General features: G+C 45.6%; 1 protein-coding gene across 1 annotated transcript in view; it reads left to right on the forward strand.

The window, feature by feature from the left end:
* Window positions 1-13,994, forward strand: part of TULP1 (TUB like protein 1) — a 169,548-nt gene extending 155,554 nt beyond the window's left edge. Inside the window, exon 13 of the mRNA XM_088463721.1 lies at window positions 13,750-13,994. Coding sequence (XP_088319847.1) covers window positions 13,750-13,883 — 134 coding nt within the window. The 3' untranslated portion in view covers window positions 13,884-13,994. The remainder of the gene's footprint in view (window positions 1-13,749) is intronic.
* The last annotated feature ends 10,090 nt before the right edge of the window (window positions 13,995-24,084 follow it).

Below are 24,084 nucleotides of genomic sequence, written 5' to 3' on the forward strand. Positions count from 1 at the left end.
AAGCTTTGTCTTCAAAGGCCAGGTGTCACTTGACCCTTTTGTCCTGATTAGTTTATGCAATCCAGCTTTGACATACTGTACCCATTCCTAGCAAACAGTCATTCCTGAAACATAGAATTATAATAACACACAAACTTTATCCAGAGCAGATAAAAATACGTAAAGTCATGACAGGGGGCTTTGATGAATCGCCGTAACCCATGGCGATGGTCACAACACTGTACAGTTGTTTTAACACAGAACAGAATAACTTAAAAATATAAACAAAAAAGCAAACTGCGCCACAACATGTTATATGTAATTTAATGTAAATAAATGTATGGTCACACCTCCCTCCTTAAAGGCGCAGGGAGATGGCAATCATCCATCACCTACCTCCCTGTGCCACGGCTTTTACCTCGTCACCTTGTCAGGAGAATCCATCTGCATTCCCATGCTCTGCCCCTTTTTTGTGTTGGATGGTAAATGTATACTGCTGTAACGTGAGACTCCATCTCAGCAATTTGCCGTTACTCACAGAAATTTTATTCAACCAGCTGAGTGGGTAATGGTCAGTGATTACCATGAAGTCTCTCCCATGGAGGTACAGCTGCAGCTTTTGCAATGCCCACACAACAACTAAGCATTCTATTTCAAATGTGGCATATGCCACCTCATGGGGGAGCAGTTTCCTATTCAGATAGAGGAGTGGGTACTCATTTCCCTGCCCATCTACTTGACTAAGGACAGCTACCAGACCACAGTTAGAGGCATCAGTCTGCACAATAAACCTGCATTTAAAATCCAGGGCCTGCAGCACAGGAGACTGAGCCAGGGCAGACTTCAGGGCTTGGAAGGCCTGCTCACAGCCAGTCATCCATGTGACCAGATTTGGATGCTTCTTTTGGGTCAGGTCAGTTAAGGGCTTGGTAAGGGCACCGTAATTGGGTATGAATTTACGGTAGTACCCCGCAGTCCCCAAGAATGACCTGACCTGCTCCTTGTCCAGAGGGGTAGGCCATGCTGTGATAGCCTCCACTTTGCTCGGTTCTGGGCGCAGAGTAACTCTACATTTCTTTGGAACCAGTACTACAGGGGCCACCCACAAACTATGAGACCTCTGAATCATCCCTAGCTGCAGCATCTCATCAATCTGCCTTTTCATGGACGTTAACACTTCTGGGGAGGTGCTGTAGGCTGCCTGTCGTAATGGGGTTTGGGTGCCAGTGTTAACATGATGCGTCACTAAGTGTGTCTTGCCAGGCTTCCCTGTAAAATGTGCCTGATACGGGTATAGTGCATCAGCTAGCTGTACTGCAGACATCGTCTCACCTTGGCGAGAGTCTGTCAGAGACCCTCCTTCTTGGGCAGCAACTGCCAAGTCTAACAGGGGATCAGGTTCCTGCTCATTCTCAGGCAAGCTACACACAACTGCAACACACGCTTCCCTGTCATAATACGCCTTAAGCATGTTGATGTGGTAGATTTTCTGTCTTTTACGGCCTCCCTCCTGTGCTACTACACAATCTACATCATTGATGCACTGTACTATGGAGTAGGGGCCTTGCCAGGCAGCCTGCAACTTGTTCTGCTGCAGTGGGTTTAGGACCAGAACCTTCTGCCCTACCTCAAGTATGCGCTCTCTCACATGGTGATCATACCACCTCTTGTTTCGCCTGCGCAGCTTTCAGGTTATCCTGCGCCATTCCCATCAGGGATTGCAGCTTCTCCCTGAACTGTACCACATAGTGTACCACTGACTGCTCAGAAGTGACCATCTTACCCTCCCATTCTTCCCTGATCAGATCTAAAGGGCCACACACGCGGCACCCATATAGGAATTCAAAGGGTGAGAATCTGGTTGATTCCTGCGGCACCTCACGGTATGCAAAGAGGACGTGCATCAGAAACCTCTCCCAGTCTCTTCCCTGGCACTCCACAAAGGTCCGCAACATCTGTTTTAGGGTACTATTAAGGCTCTCCACAAGTCCATTTGTTTGGGAAATCTCGTGAGCCACTTTCAATAAACCGTCCCCGTAAAAATGTGGCACAATCAATTGCTTTTCACTAATTACATTGGAATGGTCATCGCTGACATTGCGCTTTTTATACAAAAAAACATTTTCCCAAAATATTCTATTTGAGTCACTGCCTGCACACATCTGATTAGCCTGAGCCCTTATAGACTTCAGAGTTGGGTCTGTGTTGAGACATATTTTAAACACATTCTGGTCAGTGGAAGGTAGTGGACTGGGAGGCTGCCCCCCCTCCTCAGCTCTCACAGAAGTGGGATTGCTATCCAGTGGACTGTCCTCCACACTTGCAGAGGTAAAAAAAAAACACTCTTTCAGTGCTGCTGCCTCTACATCTGCAGGGGCTAACAAACACTCTTCCCTTCATGCAGCACTGCACATAGTCACTGCGGCAACAGTCGTAAAATCATTAGCTAACTGTACAGTACTCGGTTCTATGCTAGAACAACCATAATTACACATTTCAGTCTCTGCCCTGTGAAGTTCAAAAGTGTTATTCCCTGTGGTATCAACATTATCCTCAGTACATATTGACTCTTTAGTACATATAGGTATTGGTGTTAGCTGGGGAGAAACATTATTGACAGGCAATTTTACGTCAGGGGTCACGTTTTGGACAGTCACATATGTAGCAGACATCTTCCTCGGATCTGTCCCCAATAAGACCGTGGTGGGCAGGACCGCAAGTACCCCAACATCACGGATTCCACGACCTGCCCCCAGTCTAAATAAACCCTGGCTAGGGGTACCGCAGAGTGTACTCCGCCCACCCCCTGCACAGCCATTGTTCTCCCAGGTAAAATGTTCTCAGGGCGCACCAATTGGGGTGTATCAAAGTCATATTAGCCCCGGAGTCATGCATGCCAATGGTAACCTTGTCGCAGACTTGTACTGCTTGCAGATTGTCCCGTGGCCGCTCCTGGGGTCCCCCAGCATATAGGACAGTTGGTACAGACTTCCCTGCTGGGCCTCCCACAGGATGGGACGTTGATTTCTTCTTGGAGGGACAATTGGCACTGATGTGCCCTACCTGGTTGCAATTAAAACACCTGCGGGCATTGCCCAAAACAGGTTTACCTGCCACCCCCCCAAATGATGCAGTGACAGCTGGTTCTGTTGAAGGGGCATACATGGGGAGCCCTCCAGGACTCCTCTCCTTCATGGCTGACTGCAAAGACATCCCAAACGATTTCCTGGATGCTGGAGCCCTGGTCGTGATGTACTTGTCAGCCAGGCTGGCAGCTTCTTGCAATGACTTAGGGTCATGGTCCATGACCCATTCTTTCACCTCTGTGGGGCACAGTGTGAGGAACTGCTCCAGCAGGATGAGATCTTTCAGATTATCAAAGACTGTCACTTTCAATCCATCAATCCACTGATGCATCGTGGTTGACATGTGCGCTAACAGTCCCGTATATGTGTCAGAGGGACTGCGCTTTGAGTCTCTGAATTTCTGGCAATAAGCTTCTGGGGTGAGGTTAAATTGCTTTAGCAGCGCCTCCTTTATGGTGCGGTAATCACCTTCCAGCTCTGGTGGAAGGTCAGCAAATGCCTCCAGCGCTTTCCCTCTCAGTCCCGGTGTTAAATAGCTGGCCCATTCGCTGGGATCCAGTGCAAATTGTCGGCAAGTCCTTTCAAATGCCCTCAGGAATGTATCGAGGTCGCTGTCCTTCTGCAACACAGGGAATTGGTGGTGCCGGGGTTTTTTTTCTACCCGGGACACAGGTGGTGTTCTGGCCGCGGAGTCTGGCCAGCTACAGCTGGAACTCGCATTCGGGCCTGGTGCTCTGCAGCCTCTCGGTCTGCCCAGATTAAAACCAGACACACTGGAACTGAATGGAACAGGAAGTTTAGATGACCCTTTCTGAGTCTGGACAATACTAGTAGTCCACATGGTGATGCTCTTGGGAAGTGGCAAACCGGAATCCATGTCTGTGTCCATGGCATTGTGAATCCCTGCTGGGATCTTGGCACTGGAAATCTCCCCTGGGGCTGAGGCATTGGAGACCCCTCCTGGGGCCGAGGCACTGGACACCCCTCCTGGGGCTGGCAACGCAGGCACCTCCTCTGGGGTTGGCAACTCAGGCACCTCCTCTGGGGTTGGCAACTCAGGCACCTCCTCTGGGGTTGGCAACTCAGGCATCTCCTCTGGGGTTGGCAACTCAGGCACCTCCTCTGGGGTTGGCAACTCAGGCACCTCCTCTGGGGTTGGCAACTCAGGCACCTCCTCTGGGGTTGGCAACTCAGGCACCTCCTCTGGGGTTGGCAACTCAGGCACCTTCTCTGGGGTTGGCAACTCAGGCACCTTCTCTGGGGTTGGCAACTCAGGCACTTTCTCTGGGGTTGCAAAGTCAGATGCTTGGTTACTGCTCTTGAGGCCGAAAAATCGGCTGCCCCTGCTGGGGTTAACAAATCACATACCACTGCTGAGACTAGAACATCAGATACCCCTCCTGGGGTTGAACAGTCGAACACCTCTCTTGAGAGTGAAACATCGGGTATATCTCTTGTGGCTGAAACAAAGGATTCCCCTGCTGGAACAGAACCATTGGATACCCCTGCTTGTACTGGAACATCGGATATCCTTGGAGGAGAAACATCGGATATCCCTGCTGGGGCTTGAATATCGAATATCGGATCCCTCTCTTGCAGTTGGAACATTGGATACTCCCATTGGGGTTGGAATATTGGACACCCTGCTTACAGGTAGAACATCGGATACCCCTGCTGGGGTCTGAACATCGAATAATCCTTCTGGAGTCTGAGCATCAGATACCCCTGTTGGAATTTAATTATTGGATACCCCCACTGGCACTGAAACATTGAATATCTCTGCTTGGACTGAAGCATCAGATACCCTTGCTGAGGTCTGGACATCAGATACTCCTGCTGGAGTTTTAATATCGGATACTCCTCCTGAGACTGCAGGAATAGACTTCTCACTGACTTTGGGAGATTTTAACACTCTCTTTTGATTTCCAGAGCTGGAATTTGGTGCTCTTGTCACAGGACTCCAATCTTGAACTGAAGTTCTTTTTTGGGCAACTTTCTCAGCACTCCTATTTGGAGTAGTGGAAACTGGAACTGAAGGTGACCATCTAGATAGTTCTTTGGCATTAATGCTGTGACACTGAGACTTGTCACCCTTCCTTGATTTACAGAGAGAACAGTCTTTTATAAAATGATCAGGACCCCCACAATAAAGACACAGTTGAAATTCCTTGCACCGCTGACGTTCAGCTTCTGACAGCTTGGGCCGAGGGAAACTCAGATATTTCTCCCTTTTCTGTACAGAGGAGGAGGCCACAGTCTTTAAGGCTCCCAAATCAACAAACTCCTTGGCTTTATTATGCTGAGTTGGGGTTTTGTCAGAATCAGAAGAAATGAATTCTGGTAGAATCAGCATAATGTTGGTTAAAAGAGTTTGCAGCTGCTCTAGCATTTGCTGAAATATTCCAAGTTGTGCAGGATTCAATTTACTTGATGACTGGGAGGTCTGTGAGCAATTGTGATAAGCAGTCCCTTTAACTGAATTATGTAGTTGCAAGTTACCAGCAAAATCTTCAGCAGTGAGTGGAGGTATGCAAGGGTTAACTGTCTGAAAAAATCCTCTGAGACTGAGAAGCCAAGGTAAAACAATCACCCAAATATTGTAGTATACCTGCTTGTGTCATCTCAAATCTCTTCACCACATTCATAAGACCCAGACTGGGGTCTGCCACTTGAGTGTGACCAGCAGCGTCCATATTTTTTGGGCCTGAGCAATCTGTCACAACTCCTGGATGGATATGGATGCAGCCCATATTAGGGAGTTGGCTAGACCTGAGCCGCGGAGTCTAATGTACCGGCGGTATTCCCTGGTGAATACCGCCGGTACATTAGACTCCGCGGCTCAGGTCTAGCCAACTCCCTAATATGGGCTGCATCCATATCCATCCAGGAGTTGTGACAGATTGCTCAGGCCCAAAAAATATGGACGCTGCTGGTCACACTCAAGTGGCAGACCCCAGTCTGGGTCTTATGAATGTGGTGAAAAGATTTGAGATGACACAAGAAGGTATACTACAATATTTGGCTGATTGTTTTACCTTGGCTTCTCAGTCTCAGAGGATTTTTTCAGACACAGTTAACCCCTGCATACCTCCACTCACTGCTGAAGATTTTGCTGGTAACTTGCAAGAAGGTATGGGCTTGGCTGCATCCGACACACATGTCGCGGCCCTCAGGATAGGTTCCTTTATACAGGTGCTGGTAAACTCCGGATGAAGTGGAGAAGACATATAGCTTAGTTGACAGGCCGGGTCAGAACCAAACGGACTTAGGCCCTCATTCAGAGCCGCTCGTTAGCGGCAGTACGCTCGTTCCGAGCGATGTTTGCACATCTGCGCATGCGTACGGTTTTTAGTACGCATGCGCGAACTAGTCAGTGCGGCCGAAAATCGTTTGTACGCTATATTGCGAGTGCCTGCTATTTTGAGTGACAGAATGAGGCGTATGTGGGTGGTAACAGGGGAAGGTGCTTGAAAATGGGGAGTGGAGATCCGAACGCAGGCGTGCTTAAAGGTCAAAACGGGCGTATTATGGGTGTGTATATTTAAAACAGCAGCGTCATTGTTCACGTCACTGGGTTATTTTATAGCCAGAACTGCTCGCAAATTTGTGGTAGCAAACACCAACCACAAGAATAGCGAGCAGTTCATACGCTGGTCGATGTACTCGATTAATCTAATAAATAGCGGACATGACGTATGGTGCGAGCGGCCAGGGGGCGTTTTTAACAAATAAACGAGCGTATGTTTTGCTCGTTCGTTCAGACTTAGAGGTGTGAACAGACTGCAATGTGCGTACGGATCATTTGAATAGCCACCCCTTGTTTTTAAACGAACGACCGCAAATAGCGAACGGCTCTGAATGAGGGCCTTAGATGGTACCAGGGAGCAGGCATAAACAGGTCACAGGGAATAGCCAAAGTCAAAACCAGATATCAGATGCAGTACCAGGGATCAGGCGAAATCAGGGTCACAAACAAAGCCAAGGTCAGGAACAGGTAAAGGAATATCACAGGAACGCTGGAGTCTGGTAAATGAGCCTGATAGCAGTGGTGGTTTTCTGCACAAAGGAGCCACAGGTTAGAACTTAAACTTTAGGACAGTGGCATAACTAGGGTATTTGGAGCCCAGGGCAAATTTGAAAATGGAGCCCCCCCAAATCCAGATATGTGCGCGCTCCGAAGGCGCGCGCTGCAAAAAAATGGGTGTGGTCACTTAAAAATGGGGCGTGTCAACATGACTCACCCCTTTATTTTCACGTGCACCTTAACCCCAGTAGTACCCCTTATACAGTACCCCCAGTATGCAGTTGTGGTCCCTCTTATGCAGGCCCATAATAGTGCCCCTTATACAGTATCCCCAGTAGTGGTCCCCCTTACTCAGTGCCCCCAGTAGTGGTCCCCCCAAATGCAGTGCCCTATGTAGTGTTCCCCCTTATGCAGTGCCCCCAGTAGCAGTCCCCACAATGCAGTGCACCCAGTAGTGGTATCCCCTTATGCAGTGCCCTTTATATAGTGCCCCCAGTAGTAGTCCCCACCCCCTATGCAGTGCCCTTTATATAGTGCCCCCAGCAGTAGTCCCCCCCATGCAGGTTTCCCAGTAGTGGTCCCCCTTATGCAGGCACCCAGTAGTGATCCCCCCTATCTTGTGCCCCCTGTAGTGGTCCCCGCAGTGCCCCTAGCAGTAAGCCCCTTATATAGTGCCCCCAGCAGTAGTCCCCCCCCTCCCATGCAGTGCCCCCAGTAGTGGTCCCCCTGATGCAGGCTCCCAGTAGTGACCCCCTCTATCCAGTGGTCCCTGTAGTGGTCCTTCCTCTTATTGCCCCCAGTTGTGGTCCCCCCAGTGCAGTGCCCCTAGCAGTAGGCCCCTTTTATAATGCCCCCAGTAGTAGTTCCCCCCCCCAAGTAGTGGTCCCCAGCAGAGGTTCTCCCTCCCGATTAAGTGCCCCCTGTAATCGCCTCCCCCCAGTAGAGGTCCTCCTAATAATGGTGCCCCCAGTAGAGGTCCTCCTAATAATGGAGTCCCCAGTAGTAGCCACCCCCCCCCCCCCTTGTGCCCCCACCCCAGTAGAGGTCCCCCCCAGTGGTAGCCACCCACCTGTGTGTCCCCAGTAGTGCTGACAGGTTTTTAAAAATACATATATAAAAACTTACTTACCTGAATCCACGCTGCTGCTGCTCCTCCAGTCTGCGACGCCGCTCCCGCCCTCCAGCCCTCCCGGGCTGGCGCGCTCAGCATAATGGGACAGACGTCATGACGTCAGTCCCATTACCCACTGCAGGAGCCGGACGGAAGTCCAGCTCTTGCAGTGGGTGCTGCAGCAGTCAATGAGAGTCTATCTCATTGGCTGCTGTTTAACACACGCATCGCCGCCAGCGCTGGCGGCAATGCGTGTGTTATGCACAGCCTGAGCCCGCCTCCTGGCGCTATTGGGCAAGCGCTCAGGAGGAGGAACAGGCTCAGGCGTGCAGCACAGGACCGGCGCTGGAAGCCTAGCGCAGGTCCTGTGTAAACGTGTAGCGCTGACCGCACTCACTGCGGTCGGCGCAACACTGGCTAACTAGGGCGGGCGGATGGGCCGGTACCTAGGCATGTTATTCATCTGGCAAATTTACTAAGTGCAAACTCGGGTGGGTTTTTTAGTGAGTTTAGTTTTCTCACTTTTTTTTCTCTCCTGAGATGTAAATCTCACCTTTACTCGCATCAGCAAAAATTGGTCAGTTTTTTACTGTTAGATATACATCTCTCAAATTGACCAAGAATCTCGGGAGAGATGCCTGCAAACTCGCTGTCAAATTGACATTTTAAAACACTCACCTCCTGATCAGCGAGTCATGCAGAAACATGGCGAAATCTATTTTTTTTTCTAATTTTTGGAAAAAATTATGTGAGTTTCCCCCCAAAAAACACTAACCAGCCCCGAAGTTGCCAGCCTTTAATTTCATGGTGTGTGTAGTGTTTTTTTACTCATTTCTTTCCCGGTGAACTACAGGTGCCAGCAGGCCCATAATGCCCCACATGCTGGTACTTGTGGTTCTCCAAGAACCAGCACGTGGGGGAGGCTTGCTGGCACCTGTAGTTCGACTGGAAAGACGATGTTGATTTTTCTAATTTTACACAACACCGACACTATCAACCCACCGCCCAGGGGTGGCTGGGATAGCGCCGGGCTATCAGCCTAGGCCAGTGGTGCCCTGATTGGAGGGGTACTCAACTCCCCAGGGATCCCTGGCCTGGGCTGACTAGCGGTCAGGACTGATGCTGCAGCTGGGGGGTCCTGAAAAAGGGCTCCCCTGGCTGTGGCATCAGCTCCTTGCTAGTAAGGATCCAGGGCTGGTTTTAAATATAGGGGTACCCTTATGCAATTTTTTTGCCCCTATATTTAAAACCAGCTTTGTTCCTGCAGCCTGGTGCTGGTACCTAATTTACGGACGAACCCTATTCATTTTGTTCCCCGTAATTTTAGGTACCAGGACAGGCTGGCAAGTCCGGGGCTGGTTAATGTTTTGGTGGGGGGACGACATCATGTCTTTTTTTTTAACAAACAAACCCATTTTTTACAGGTAGAACACAAGCAGCCAGCACATATCTACCTGATATGTGCAGGCTGCTAGCTCGGGCGAGATTTGCAGTGAGAAAACACTACGATCTCGGGTCAGTAATCACATCTTCACTTTTAACTCGGGGGAGAAATCTCGATTTGTTTCACCATCGGAAAACTCACTTTCAGCTAAACTCGCTTCTTAGTAAATTTCCAAAACCAAAAAAAAACATGCCCGAGTTTAGGCAATGCAAATCGAGATTAACAAAAAAAAAACTCTACCTATCTCGATTCTTAGTAAATTTACCCCTAGGAAGCAACACTTTGCTCAGGCACCATAGGGAGTTCTCACAGGGGATATGACTCTGCTGCAAGTCCCTGATAGGCTGCTGAGGTCAGCTGAGACAGGAGCACTCTCATAGGAAGAATGCTATCAGCTGACATGGTGCATGATGGAGATGTCAATGCATGGTTCCCGAACAAGGTCAGGCAGAAATCCTGACCTGCAGCTAATGGCAAGGTAAGTCACACATTTTGTGCAGAGTGTGACACTGGTACTCCATGGTCATTCTAGACCTCAAACTTGTTGCCAAAGAAAAAAATAGAAAAAGAAAAGCAAGAGAGAGAAAAGGAAACAGATCAACTGTGCACAGTATGTCTTTTTAAAATTTTAACCCTGAGCGTACTCTCTGGCTAATTAGGGTGCTGACTTTCTGAGAAGCACACACCGTTAATTCACTTAAGCTTTTATGATAAAAACAAAAATATCACATCCCACCGCTTGCTACCAGTTTGTCACGAGACCATGCCCAGCCTACACTCAGATACGCCAACCTCACATAGCTGGGTGGTTGTGAGGTGGGTTTTACCTAAGCTGCCACCACGAAGAGTATTAAAATTGCGCTCTTACGTTCACCAGATACTTAAATCTCACTTAAACTCACAGTTATTACACAAATATAGCATGGGCCTCTCCAGGAATGTGAATTCATTAGAGCACAGAGATAATGCTGATAAAGTTTTAGGATTTATTGAGAAAAATCTCCAGGGTTAAATTATGAGGAAAATAGGTGAATAAATAAGACACAGTAATAAATGCACAGATTGATTCAGATAAAAGAAAATGATAAAGTATCAGAAACCTAAGGTATCTTATGCTGAGATCTTAGGGGATCTGTGTGGAGGGAGATGACCATAGACCAACATGGGGAGCACTCCTTAGCTCTCAGCTACTCCCCGGAAGTGAACAACTAGCAGTGCTGAGCCTTATAGTTCCATGACCTGCTCTTCCCCAGCAGCCCCCACCATTTTCAGGCTCAAAAATACTGTCCTTTGTTCTCCCTGGGTCTGTGTAGATGCAAATTAGCACAACTACAAGACCTGACACTAATATAACTCCCTGGACCTTGAAGACATTTTATGATGGGTAGACTGCTAGCATAAGGTGTTACAAATGACCCTTCTAGCAGCCAGTGTGACTGTGTACTGCATCATGGCCCCAGAGTGTAGGAGCAAACGTTACATTCAGGAAGCTGTGTCTTCAAAGGCCAGGTGTCACTTGACCCTTTTGTCCTGATTAGCTTATGCAATCCAACTTTGACATACTGTACCCATTCCTAGCAAACAGCCATTCCTGAAACATAGAATTATAATAACACACACACTTTATCCAGAGCACACAAAAATACATAAAGTCATGACATGGGGCTTTTATGAATCTCCGTAACCCATGGCGATGGTCACAACACTGTACAGTTGTTTTAACACAGAACAGAATAACTTAAAAATATAAACAAAAAAGCAAACTGCGCCACAACATGTTATATGTAATTTAATGTAAATAAATGTAGGGTCATGCACCAGGAATGGTAATAATTGTGCGACTTACAAAATTTGGGGAAACTTGGATAGAAAATTAAATCTGAATACTGATTGACAGAAAGATGACTAGCAGCTCATTGTGCCTATCGGCAGTTCCAAAGCCAAACAAAATCTAGTAATATATATATATATATATATATATATATATAAAAGATTGGAAATAGAAGAGAGCACATCATGGGCATCAATCCAATTAGGTGTGAATTGCGAGTTGCTATTTTCTCTTTGAATTCGCAAAGCGAATTCATTTTGCAATCCAATTAGCAACTCGCACTGAACCAGACACTCTGAATTCACATTTTTCCATTCGCACTGAGGGTGAGCGATAGAAAATGAAAAAAATATTTTAAGGTTAAAATGTCAGGACACTGTGCTGAACTTCCTGGACACCTCCACTCTAATGACAAATTAGGCAATTGGTAGTTTCCAATTATCTTAATTAGTCCAATAATTACATGTAATTTTTTTTGGATATTACCCTCAAATTACCCCAAAATCTTTTTTTTTCATTAGTTTAGACACCCCAAATTTAATTACAATATTTTGTTTTAATTGAAAAATAATTTTCTTTGTATCATTTTTTTTACAATTTTTCAAGGTGCCCTCAAAGTACCTCAAAAACACCCTTTTTCCTACTTTTTTTGCATTTTCCGTTTAATTCATTTGAGATTAAACGAAAGAAGTTTGCTTTTTATCATTTTAAAAAAAAAAAAAAAAAAGCAGAAATCAGCCATTTGAAAACCCACAGTACCTTCCTAATGCCCACAAACAGCCTTCTATACAGTCCTGCTCACAAAATTAACAAGTTTGGGGGGTCCAGGATGGTCTCCCAAGTTTTTCATGCACTGATCTCATCGCATTTGGCAGTCAATTCGCAAACCTCCGGTGAGAGTACCGTGAATAGGCATTTTTAATTGAATTGGAGAATTCTCTGGAGCGCGCATTGGTGCGAAGGTCTGCGAGTTTCAAAAACAAGCTCGTTACTCGCAATTCATAGTGTTTAAAAGTTTTAATAAATATAAAAACAAATATTTTAACCTCTAGGCAAAGTACATTTGTACCAATGTTTAAAAATATATAGGCAAATCACAACTTTATGTATGCTACACATCACAGGACAAACAAAGAAAAGTAAATAAATATAAGGAAGGAAACATACTACAGTATTACCATTGTATATATCACTTGAATATAAGCTACAGTTTAGGGGAACTTTAATATGAATATATATGAGGCCTTGAGAGGGTTCAAAGGCAGACAGACAAATCTCATTAATTTAAAGATTGAAAGACAAATTATAAAATCTAATTTTTTTTTTTTACTGAGGAAAACAGAAGCCTTAGAGGTGACCTACTTAATATATAAAAATATGTTTCAGATCAATACAAATATGTGTCTAGCAAACATTTTGAACCAAGGACCATACAGGAGACAATGAGTAATCAGTTATGAATAGAATCTGATTTCACCATGTGCAATTTTTTACATGAGGTAGCGATGGCAAATTCATAAACATAATTTAAGAACTGGTATCTGTAGCTATTGTATATTTAGTAGAGCTCATTATGAAGGGTCATTGATCAAGGTAATTTTTCCAATAGCCATTTTGGAGAAAGGAAGGATTATTTTCCTTTCCATCAAGTTAAACTTGTAACTGTCACAATTGGGTTTGTTTTTCCTTCCTCTTTATCAAAAGATTATTAGAATTTATGAATAATGTCTGTTTTATTAACCAAATTAACTATGCAACTAGGAGTGTTCAGAATATTTTCACACAGTAGTTGGTGGACATACATAATAAATTTTTGTATGGGAGTAAGGAAATTACTAGACATGTGGAAGATTGTCATTATTAATATTCAGCAACATATAAATAGTACTTGAAAGGGCATTAATGGATGTAATAATAAATGTTTCCATGGTCCCAATAGAATATGGATGTTAATATATATACAACAGTCTTAAAATAAAAAGCTACTAACTTAATGGGATCAAACTAATTTGGATGTATGCCAAACTTACAGCACCGCCAGATTCGCATATTTCTGTTTGCAGCCCTATGGGTCTGTGAGCAAAAATGGGGTGAGATCGGGCAAATTGCTGTACCTTTGCCAGCGATACTGTGCCTTTGCAATGGCAATTCACCCCAAATTAGATTGATGCCAATGTGTAGCTTTCCTACTTCGAAAATGGTCAGCAATTGTAAAATTAGAAGGAATTAATAAAAAAATTAAAAAACATCTAACAAATTATTCTTGTTTTTCAGTTGATTATATCATCATGCAGTTTGGACGCATAGCTGATGATGCATTCACCATGGACTATAAGTACCCTATGTGCGCAGTTCAAGCTTTTGCAATTGCACTATCCAGCTTTGATGGGAAGTTAGCCTGTGAATGATATACCAAAGGTTATACTGTCTAGGAACATGTCTATACTCATTGCAAGGTATAACATTCATTTATAATAAATGCAACTAAATGAATATCATATGTAGAAATTATTGGTGTGCCAATGTTAGAGTGAACACAATCATCAGCTCTACAGGTAAGGAACATTGTACAAAGCCAGCTACTTGTTAAAGCAGTCTGGAATAATATAACCATGACAATTGTTAAACTTTGAAAATGACATATATATATATATATATATATATATATATATATATATATATATATATATATTGTGGGTAAACAATGACGATAACACAATATGAATAGTAGAAGAAGGGAAGAACTTGAAAATAAATAGGAAGGTGGGTAGGAAGATAAGGGAGTCACAGTCAGTTAACAGTTTTAAGTATGAGGAACACCAAACAATATGAATGCAGACTACACTTCAGTGCAAAATGTTTTATCGCGGCTAATTCATACCCCCCTTTCACCCGAATTTGCTGCTTATCGCATGTATGTGCGCTCCCGTTTATCATGCTATCCAATTGAAAAAACCAAAGATAACCAATTTGAACAATAATTCTTGCATGGATGACAGGCGATAAGTACTGTTGAAAATGGGGAAAACAGCCTGTACCCCCAAAAAAGTTAAAGTAAGGTACGGTAATGGTATAGAAGTCTGTTTGTGGCCATAATCCAAGGGTTTGGGGTTATTAAATTGTGGCCAATGGCTGTTATATACATTTTTCTATAACAGTGAAAAAATGATAGGAAACAAAAATTTATGTCCAAAATAAATGCTGTAATTAAATAAGGGGTACATTAAAATGGGTGTAAGTATATTTTTGTGTCATTATAGTGCATTTAAAATGTTTTTTAAAAAAATAAACCAGTCACTTGCACCTGCAATGTTTAAAAAGGGATGTAGTTATGAGACTGAAGGCCATGATACCGACAGTCTCAATCCCATCACTGAAAGTCCAACACAGGATTTAAGATAGGCGTCGAAATACTGATGCCTATCTTAATCCCGACGCCGGAACACAGAAGGATGCCAAATGAGGTAAGTCCAATGCGGCCTTAGTGATAGCCACTGGGGGTGGGGTTAGATCTAGATAGCATAGCGGTGTTAGCGTTAGGTTTTGGGGGGGTTAGGCACCCCTAGGAGGGAGGGTTAAGGACCACTGAAGGGTGATAGGTTTAGGCACTAACAGGGAGGGTTAGGGTGCAGGGTGGGGAAGGTTAGGCTACAATAAGGGAGGGTTAGGTGAAGAAGGGGGGAGGGTAAGTATATTTACCCGACCCGTCGGGATACCAACCATCGGGATGCCGCTGTATTTTGACAGGAGGCATCCCAACAGCCGGCTTTACACACCGATTCTCTTTAACAAACCTGTCCCATCCATACAGCACCCCCATATACCTGCCCCACTACTTTTAACCCATTTTCCAACACTTTTTAATTTTTCACCCCAAAAATTACATGTCATTATTGGCCAATTTAAGCGAATTAAAAAATATTTTTTGCCTAGTTAGTCATTAATGAGGGTGTCCCAGTGTTCCTGAACAAAGTCCTGAGATTTTTAGCCAAAAATAGGGGTTTTGCACAAATTATCACCTGCTCAGAGGTGGTGAAAAGAAATTTGCGATAATTCCTACACCACTTTTTAGCTGAACTGTGTGAACATTGAATCAGGGCCACATCCACATCTGAATCAGGGCTATTGTTTGGTATGAGTTAGTATTCAGAAGGGGTTTTATCTCAAAGAAATTTTTCCAGGACGAACATAATTTCCTAAAACTGATTGGAGTATTGTTTAAAATGGCTGTAATATTTTCCCTTTTGTATGTCAAGCATACGCCATTGCAGCAGCAGTGTAAGAAGGGTTTCTGCCCATAGAGTACGACACACTCACCGGTACTTAGGGTGCCAACGTCTTAACCTGCGGACAGTTGGGACTTATACAAACAATGGGAGTTCGCAAGGTAAAACTGGACTAGTAGTACAAAGGTAATATTAACCACAGAGCAGGATGCAACCTTGGACACAAGCAAGATAGAATGCACACTTATAAACAGGTAGCGTGAATATTAGCAATACTAAGTAATAATAATGCAGGGTAATTACCGCAAAGCAGCGTGCACTGCAGACAATAACAGAATACGATTGCATATAAAACACAACTACATAAAATAGTTGCAATCACAAACAACAGATATATTCCAAGATGGTATAGCAATAAACTCAGAAACACATGCAGCTGGCAATATGGAATTGGAGCATTAACATATAATGCAGAATGAAATAGCAATATATTAACCAGCGTGTTTTGCAGAGTATAATTGTAAGCCATTCATGTTGTGTATTGATGCTATTCCATCCTGCAATATATGAACATATATCTTGCAGCTGAGTGGATTTGTAGCACAATGAATGTTCCAAGTATACTTGCAACAGGTAAAGGTAATGCAAGGCAGAGCCCGGACAGGAACCAGGAATACCAAACAGCAGATACAGGAACAGGGACCAGATAGCATGACTTTAAGGATACTGAATTTAAACCTCTATACGCTCCTGCCTATACCTTCTAAAACCTGCCTATACCTTCTAATATTGATGCTATTTGCATACGCAGTCATACAGTAAATAAATACCCTCGGACTTTGAGAAAATGTGTTTCCAACACACAAGGTATATTATCCAAGCAAAGTACAGATAGTTACACGCTGTGATCTAAATACAATTTAGCGCAAAGAAATTATACAGACCCAAGGTACAGTTATACATACGCAAGCGCTCTGGAACCAGATTCCGGCATCAACAAGAAACCTCCATCAACAGTATCAGCATGAAGACTGAAGACTGGGGTCAGAACACACATATATATACCCTTACAGAAATAGACTATACAATAGAGAGGTTTGTTGCGAACCCATTGGTTCTCCATTATGGTGCTTCTGTTACAGGACATTTAACAGGTCGATTCAAAAGGACACAGACCAGCCTCCGACAGCCTTTGTCTCCGTTTTCCCGCCTCACGCAAACCTAAGCTGTTCAGTTTACAAAGTACATTTTGGTGCTTTAACTTTCTACGGTCCATAAGTTGAGAATGCATGTTGCGATCTTCACACTGATGATACCGGGAAGCTGTTGAGAAAGTGCAGATCAGTACAACACCAAACACGGTTAACTTATCATGTATTAAACCTTAGCTACCAAGTAGTCTCTATTTCACAGCAATAGTGCTAAATGAATAAAACTTTAATCTTATATGGTGAAGCTATGGAACCTTTTATGTGAGTGTGCATTGTGTAAGTATTAGAGGTTTGGGAAAAGATGCTGCCATGGGGCAGATGCGTATGCACAAAGCTAATAAACAGCGTTCGCATGCGGGGTATTATGCGTTAACAGCGCAACTGTGTGTATTAATGTGTATGGGGTATGGTAAAATATGCGATCACATGAAGCTAATAATAGCATTGCCATATGTACTTAAGTGTGAGTTTAGCTAAAATGGCGCTGAGCGGCCATTCACAAAATGGCGTCTCGCAGATCTCATTCTCAAGATGGTGTCTTGCAGCCATTCGCAAGATGGCATCGTTTCAATCTAATTTTAAGCTGATCTTGTCTCAGCCAATTATTCCCTTTGATAGTGAACAACATGCTATCACACTCTGGTTTTAAAAATATAAATTTAGGCTTACATTTATGTATATTATTTAATGTTATTATGGGATGGCACAAGGTGGTTCTTAGTCCATCAATAATGTGTCTCTTGGAGGAGACATAAGACTACCATTATACGCACACCGTGGATCTTGGAAGATCATGGGAGGGATGTGGGGATGCATCAATCCTATAATGGCAGTCTTGAAAGTCTTTTAGGGGGCTCCTTTCTGTGCAGTTCAGTTGACCGGCACGTTACCCCTGCTGGACCTTTGGTCAACAGTCTAGGATGTCTCGGGGGGGGGTGGTGATGGATCGGCAGCAGGTGTGGCGGTTCTGGATGTGCACCCTGGCAGCGTCCCATGCAGGGGTATGAGTCTCGAAGTCACTTACCTACCGGTAGGGTTTTGGTTGTAATGTATTGCGTTGGGTGCTGGTAGCTGGTGCTTGAGTTTTCCTGTTGCAGGTTCAGCAGTGCTTTGGTTGACTGCTGCGATGTCAGCATTAGGAGGACTGGGTCTGTATGGGAGGCTGCTTGCTGGTGCATTGTGGAGCTTGGTGCACTGCATAGATGACGTTTGCTGCTGCCTGGTGGGTGCCTGTTGGTGGGGATCGCTGGGGATTGCTGCTGGGCGAACAGCTGAGAGTAGAGCTGGTGGTGGTCGCTCTCAGGGGGTGGTAGGTGGTCACCTAGGTTCGGCAGGTGGAGGAGTGCTCTGGGGGGCTGTGCAGGGCCTTGCTAGGTGTGGTGCCTAGCGCAGCCCTGTGGATGGTTGGCTGAGAAGGGGCTGGAGGCAGCAAGGTTCAACAGAATTCTCCATGGGGATGAAGAGCTCTGGTAAAGGCTTGCTGTGATGTAGGGATGTAGGGGGTCTCCGACGTGTTTTGGCAGGGACTCTGCCTTCTTCAAGGAGGTAAGAAGTATGGCTATGCACGTGTGGGGTTTAAAAGTGGGACTTCCGGGTTCCCTGGTGGTCAGGTGGTGGGGATGGCCAATCATGGCTTAGAAGGGGTGTGGCCCGTGTGTCTGATAGGTTGTCAGGTGGTTGTGTCAAGGTGAGCCTGTGGGGAAAGGTAGAGGGCGGGGTCCTGTGTTCTGGATTGCGGGCCTGTTGATTGGTGATAGCGGCGTCACGTGGGTAGGGCAGCCAATCAAGTGCTGCACTGGCGTGGGTGTGCATGCTGGGGCTGGTGTGCTGAGTTGCGTGTGCGGCTGCTATGGAGATTGTGACCGGTAGTGATGTGTCAGCAGCGGTTATGTGGTGCGGGCAGCCAATCACGTGCTGTGTAGGGATGGGTGTGTTTGCTGGGGTGGATGTGACAGGTGGCTCTGGTGGTTGCTAGGTTGACTGGGGATGCCTGGGAAAGTGGCTAAGTGTTCCTGCGGGGATGAGGAATGGGTGATCGGGCAGGGGTTGCGGGGTTGATGTGACACCTCTTGTAAAGCTGGGGATGTAATATTGCACACTCGTGTTGTGAGTGTGCGTGTATGTCAGTGTGAGGTGTCAATGTGGTGATCGCGCCTGGAGGTTTGGTAGGCAGTGAAGTTGGTATTCCTAGTCTGCATGGTAGGGTGGTGTGGGTTAAGATGGGTTAACTCCGTATTAGAGGATACCCATGTCCGGCCTAGTGTTAGCGGTGGCAGTCACGTGGTGCAGGCAGCCAAACATGTGCTGTACTACAGAGGGTGTGTGTATAGGGGTAGATATGATTGCTGGCAAATGTGGTTGCTATGGTGACTGATAAGGTCCGGGAGGGTGACTGGGCGTCCCTCCGGGGATGGGGAATAGGTAATTGGGCAGAGATGACGGGGTAAGACTTTGCGGACACCCTGTGTAAAGCTGGCAATGTTGTTGCGCACACTCCTGTTGTGTGTGTGCTTGTATGTAGGTGGGGGATGTGTTGTTGGTGATCGCGTGTAACAGGAGGGTTGGCGTAGTGGCTAGTATTGCTTACCTACACAGTGTGGGAGGTGGTGGGTATGTGTAAGTGCCTATGTATTGTGGCCTAGTAGTGACATTGACTTGATTGACACAGGGAAAGGTGTGGTTGCGTGTAGCGAGGAGGAGTAGGGTTGGTGTGTTGGGTGTCCTGTTACCTGTGTGTGATATATGTTATGATGCAGTATTGTGTTCAAGTAGGGGGTGTGGTACAGGGGGAGGGGGTGAAGGGGTGGTTAGAGCACTGTCCTGGCAGTGGTGTGGTCACTGTAGTAGCTGTCAGGATTGGACTGGGATAGGTTAAAGGGGGGCATTGCTATGTTCTAAAATTGAAGTGACGGTAAGTGTGTGGTCGGTGTCCTAACTGTGTATGTGGATAAAAGTGCAGTATGGGCTGGTGATATGGGAGGGGGATGGGGGTGACTAGTCTGGTGTTGATGGGTCTGTGTTTGCATGTTGGTGGTGGGTGGTGTTGTAGTTGTGTTGGTAGGTAAGTGACTTCGAGACTCATACCCCTGCGCATATCCAGAACCACCACACCTGCTGCCGACCCATCACCACCACCCCCCGAGACGTCCTAGACGGTTGACCAAAGGTCCAGCAGGGGTAACGTGCCGGTCAACTGAACTGCACAGAAAGGAGCCCCCTAAAAGGGTCCACCCACCTCCCCAGTCTCCACACACGCACCCCCACCTGATCGCCATACCCCCCCCCCCTGTGTTGCCTGGGACCGAACAGGATTAGCATTGTGACTATTCCAATAAATCGTTTGGCCACCAAGTCTGCTGTTTGTCTTCATTTCCTCCACCCCACACCCCATCACTCGCTACTTGACATTGAGCATACACAGATCACGACAGGCTGCCACATTAGCATCACACCCATAGGGCGAGCGCACCCTCTGAACTCTCTATCCAACCTTTTAATAATACATTTTGTGCACTTCTAAATATAATACATTATATGATGGTATTACCTAGTTCAGGGTTGTAATGCAGTTCTATATTTACCTCAGTATTCATATTGTCATTACTGACCACCATCATAATTTCGTTCTTTCGTTTTACCTTATCTTTACATTTTCCACACTTCACCACAGTAGGAACACACCGGACACATATGCCAATTACTATGATGACAACCAGTATGAGGATCAGGAGTTTACCTATGCTTGCGATCATTTCCTGGACCCACTCCCCTAGACCTGAGAACCACTTTGCTGGGTTCAACCATGACACCCACTCCTCTACCTTCTCTACTTCAGCCACTGAAGCATTATGGTTCTTCCAAAATTCCCATTTTAGCTGCAGAATTTCATCCATCTTCCGGTCTATCACCTCCTTGGGGTCGCTGGTATCATTGGTGACATAGGTGCAACACTTCACTCCAAATTGGGTGGCCAAAGTTATGCAGTACCCCCCAGTGACAGCTGTTAAATAATTTAACACTAGCCTGTGTTGCACCAGTTTTTTCTTGTATGCTTGCAATTCCCTACCTGTATACCTGAAGGTGTCATCATACATCTCGGTGATATTATCTATCAATTTAGCAAGGTCCTGAATAAATCTAAAATTTAATGTACCCCGAGCAATCCTGGTGGGATCCAGTCCTACTAAAACTTGAAAGCCAGTTGTCTCACTAATTAACTGAGTGGCTTTATGCACGTCAAAAGGTATCATATTTCTTTTGCCTCTTTGTTCATACTGCGTATGAAGATATGGTGATGGTGTGTTTTTATGAATACCAAGCATTTCAACATGTGTGAGAGTCATAACCTCTGGGACTACCCTTCCCAGATAACACAAATCTTCGGAACTCGGGGAGAGCCACTTATACGCTTTTCTTCCACATATAAAATATACATTATCGGGGAGAACATAAGGAATAGTATGCATCATTATTAAACACATTTCCCTTGCAAATAATCCTATCTCAGGTTCTTGCATCTGGTACATGCAAGTTTCTGGTTGTATTATCTTAGCATAATATCCATCTGGTACCTTACCAATAATTTCTTTGGTGGAACTTAATGTATACCGATACCTAAAATGTCTCCCATTAGATCTAATTGAGCGTAACAGGTCATTATTCATAGACTCAATATCAGCTCTCAGTGAGAAAGTCATCGTCTGATTATTACCCGTCACTTCCCAACTCCCTGGTTTATTGGGGTTGGTTATGTTTAAGCACAAAAGTGATCTATCTACTTGGAATTGATAGAGTTTGAAATTAGGTGGTTTGGATGAGAGGAATTTTCCATCCAATGTTTTCCCTTTTTGCAATTCTAAAATTTCCGTAGTATTCAGCGGAAATGGCACCAACCCTACATTGTGCTGACGCTGTGGCACGTGTGAGCACACCCAACAATCAGTCTGGTTTAATACTTTGCCTACCATGCTATGATACTCCTCTAAAGGATACCCACCCCAGTACGGATTATATTTAGACTGGCACCGTTGGATACAGTTCTCATCAACTAGGGACCCACAAAGCTCACAAATACAGGAATCTTCAGACGATAAACCTCCACACCATCCCAGAATATCCAGAATAGCAGCTCTCTTAACAATTACAGTACTAAGATTGGTCAGACACTCCCCTGATTGGCATAGCACTCCTCCTTCTGACTCCACTCCATCAGCACTGCCATCAGCTACCATCTCCTCTATTGGTCCCCTGTCACAGAAACCGGTCATTCCTGAACCAACCAGGATGGTGAAAACTCTGTAAGAGAATATGAAAATGAACACAGCAGGCCAGTCCATTGCCACAACAAAGACCTGCAAATTTCTTTTAGTTCAGGTATCTCACTACAACCTTTTAATCCTCCCGGAACAAGCTCACGATCGACAGGTCCACGTTATCAGCCTTGTCTCTGCCTTGTTTCTCCACCAGTTGGTTGACCTTTTTGCAGTGAGTGGAATGGACCCAGGTATCTCTCTCAGCCAACTTCAAGGATGTGGTACTCGTTATCAACACCTGGTACGGGCCTTCCCACCGATCAGTCAAACAACCTGAATGCAAGAAATTTCTGATCATAACATATTCTCCAGGTTCAACATCATGACAGTTAGTTTCAGGCATATCATGGGACAACAATTTCAGTTTCTGCTGTTGCTGTTTTAACTGTTTACTCATTGATATAAGATACCTTACAGTTACCTTGTTGTTACCCTTCAAGTCTTCCTGTGGACTTATAATCAAATGAGGTTGTCTACCAAACAGTGGCCCTGATTCAGAGCCGGACGCTCTGACAGAGCGCTCGCTCTGAATCAGGGCCGTCCCTCCTTCACTTTGGAGCGGCCTCCTGGCTGCTCGCATAGCTGTGGGTGACCACCCACAGCTATAGCAAGCGGCCAAAATGATGGTCGCGATGGTCAAGACCATCGTGACCATCGGGCTTGCAACGAGACCCTGCGGTAGGATCTCGCTGCCGCAAGCCCAGGAGTGCTTTTGGCTCTATCAGAGCCAAAAGCACTCCCACTGACATCACTAGTGATGTCAGTGGGGCTGGCCCCAGATGGTAAGGCGTTCCCATGGGAACGCCTCCATCTGGGCAGCCACGCCCCCGGCATGCCCACCAAAGGGGGCGTGCTGTCAATCACCATCGACAGCACGCCCCCTGTGGTGCGAGACCCATAATGACAGCTCGGCCGTCGTTATTCGGGTCTCGCGCATGCGCATGATGGAGCCGCCTCCGTCGTGCGCATGCGCACTTGGGCACCATCGACCCACTTGCGAGCGCTCAGCGCTCGCGAGCGGGTCTAAATCAGGCCCAGTGTTTCAAAGGGGGACAGATTTAGAAGGGGTCTAGGAGTGGTCCTTATACTATGTAGGACCAATGGTAATGCTTCTGGCCATCCAAGTCCCGTCTCTGCCATGATTTTACTTAACTTATTTTTAATAGTCCCATTCATCCTCTCTACCTTGGTGCTGGCCTGAGGTCGGTAAGGGGTGTGAAGTCGACTATTAATACCCATCAGTTTACACATACTTTGAAAAACATCACCTGTGAAATGAGTACCCCTGTCACTCTCGATAAGTTTAGGGATACCATATCTGCATACAAACTCCTGTACAATTTTCTTGGCAGTAAACGCAGCAGTATTAGTGGCTGCTGGGTAGGCCTCAACCCAATTGGAAAACACGTCAGTGCACACTAATACATACTTGAGAGTCCTGCAGGGTGGTAATTGCATGAAATCAATTTGTATTACCTGGAAAGGTCTGTCAGTCGGTGGAATGTGGGAAGGTTCGGTAAGGATCGCTTTCCCTATGTTCCTCCTCAAGCAGGTCAGACAGGACATTGCTCTCTTTTCTGCTTGTGAAGAAAAACCCGATGCACACCAGTATGCTCTCACCAATTTGCACATACCTTGCTTTCCCAGATGAGTCAGACCGTGTGCTGCCTTAGCCAGGCTGGGGTAATATGCGTTGGGGGCTACTGGCTTACCTTGTCCGTCCCTCCAGAGCCCGGAGGACTCCTGCCCACATCCCTTGGACTGCCAGACTGACTTTTCCTGGATTGAACACAAATTTTGCATCTCAATTAATTTCAGCATATCAATTGTTTGAAAAGACATAATTTGTTCCGTTGGTAT

Source organism: Taudactylus pleione, unplaced genomic scaffold (assembly GCF_031769625.1).
Source record: "Taudactylus pleione unplaced genomic scaffold, aTauple2 ptg001437l, whole genome shotgun sequence".
Taxonomy (NCBI): Eukaryota; Metazoa; Chordata; class Amphibia; order Anura; family Myobatrachidae; genus Taudactylus; species Taudactylus pleione.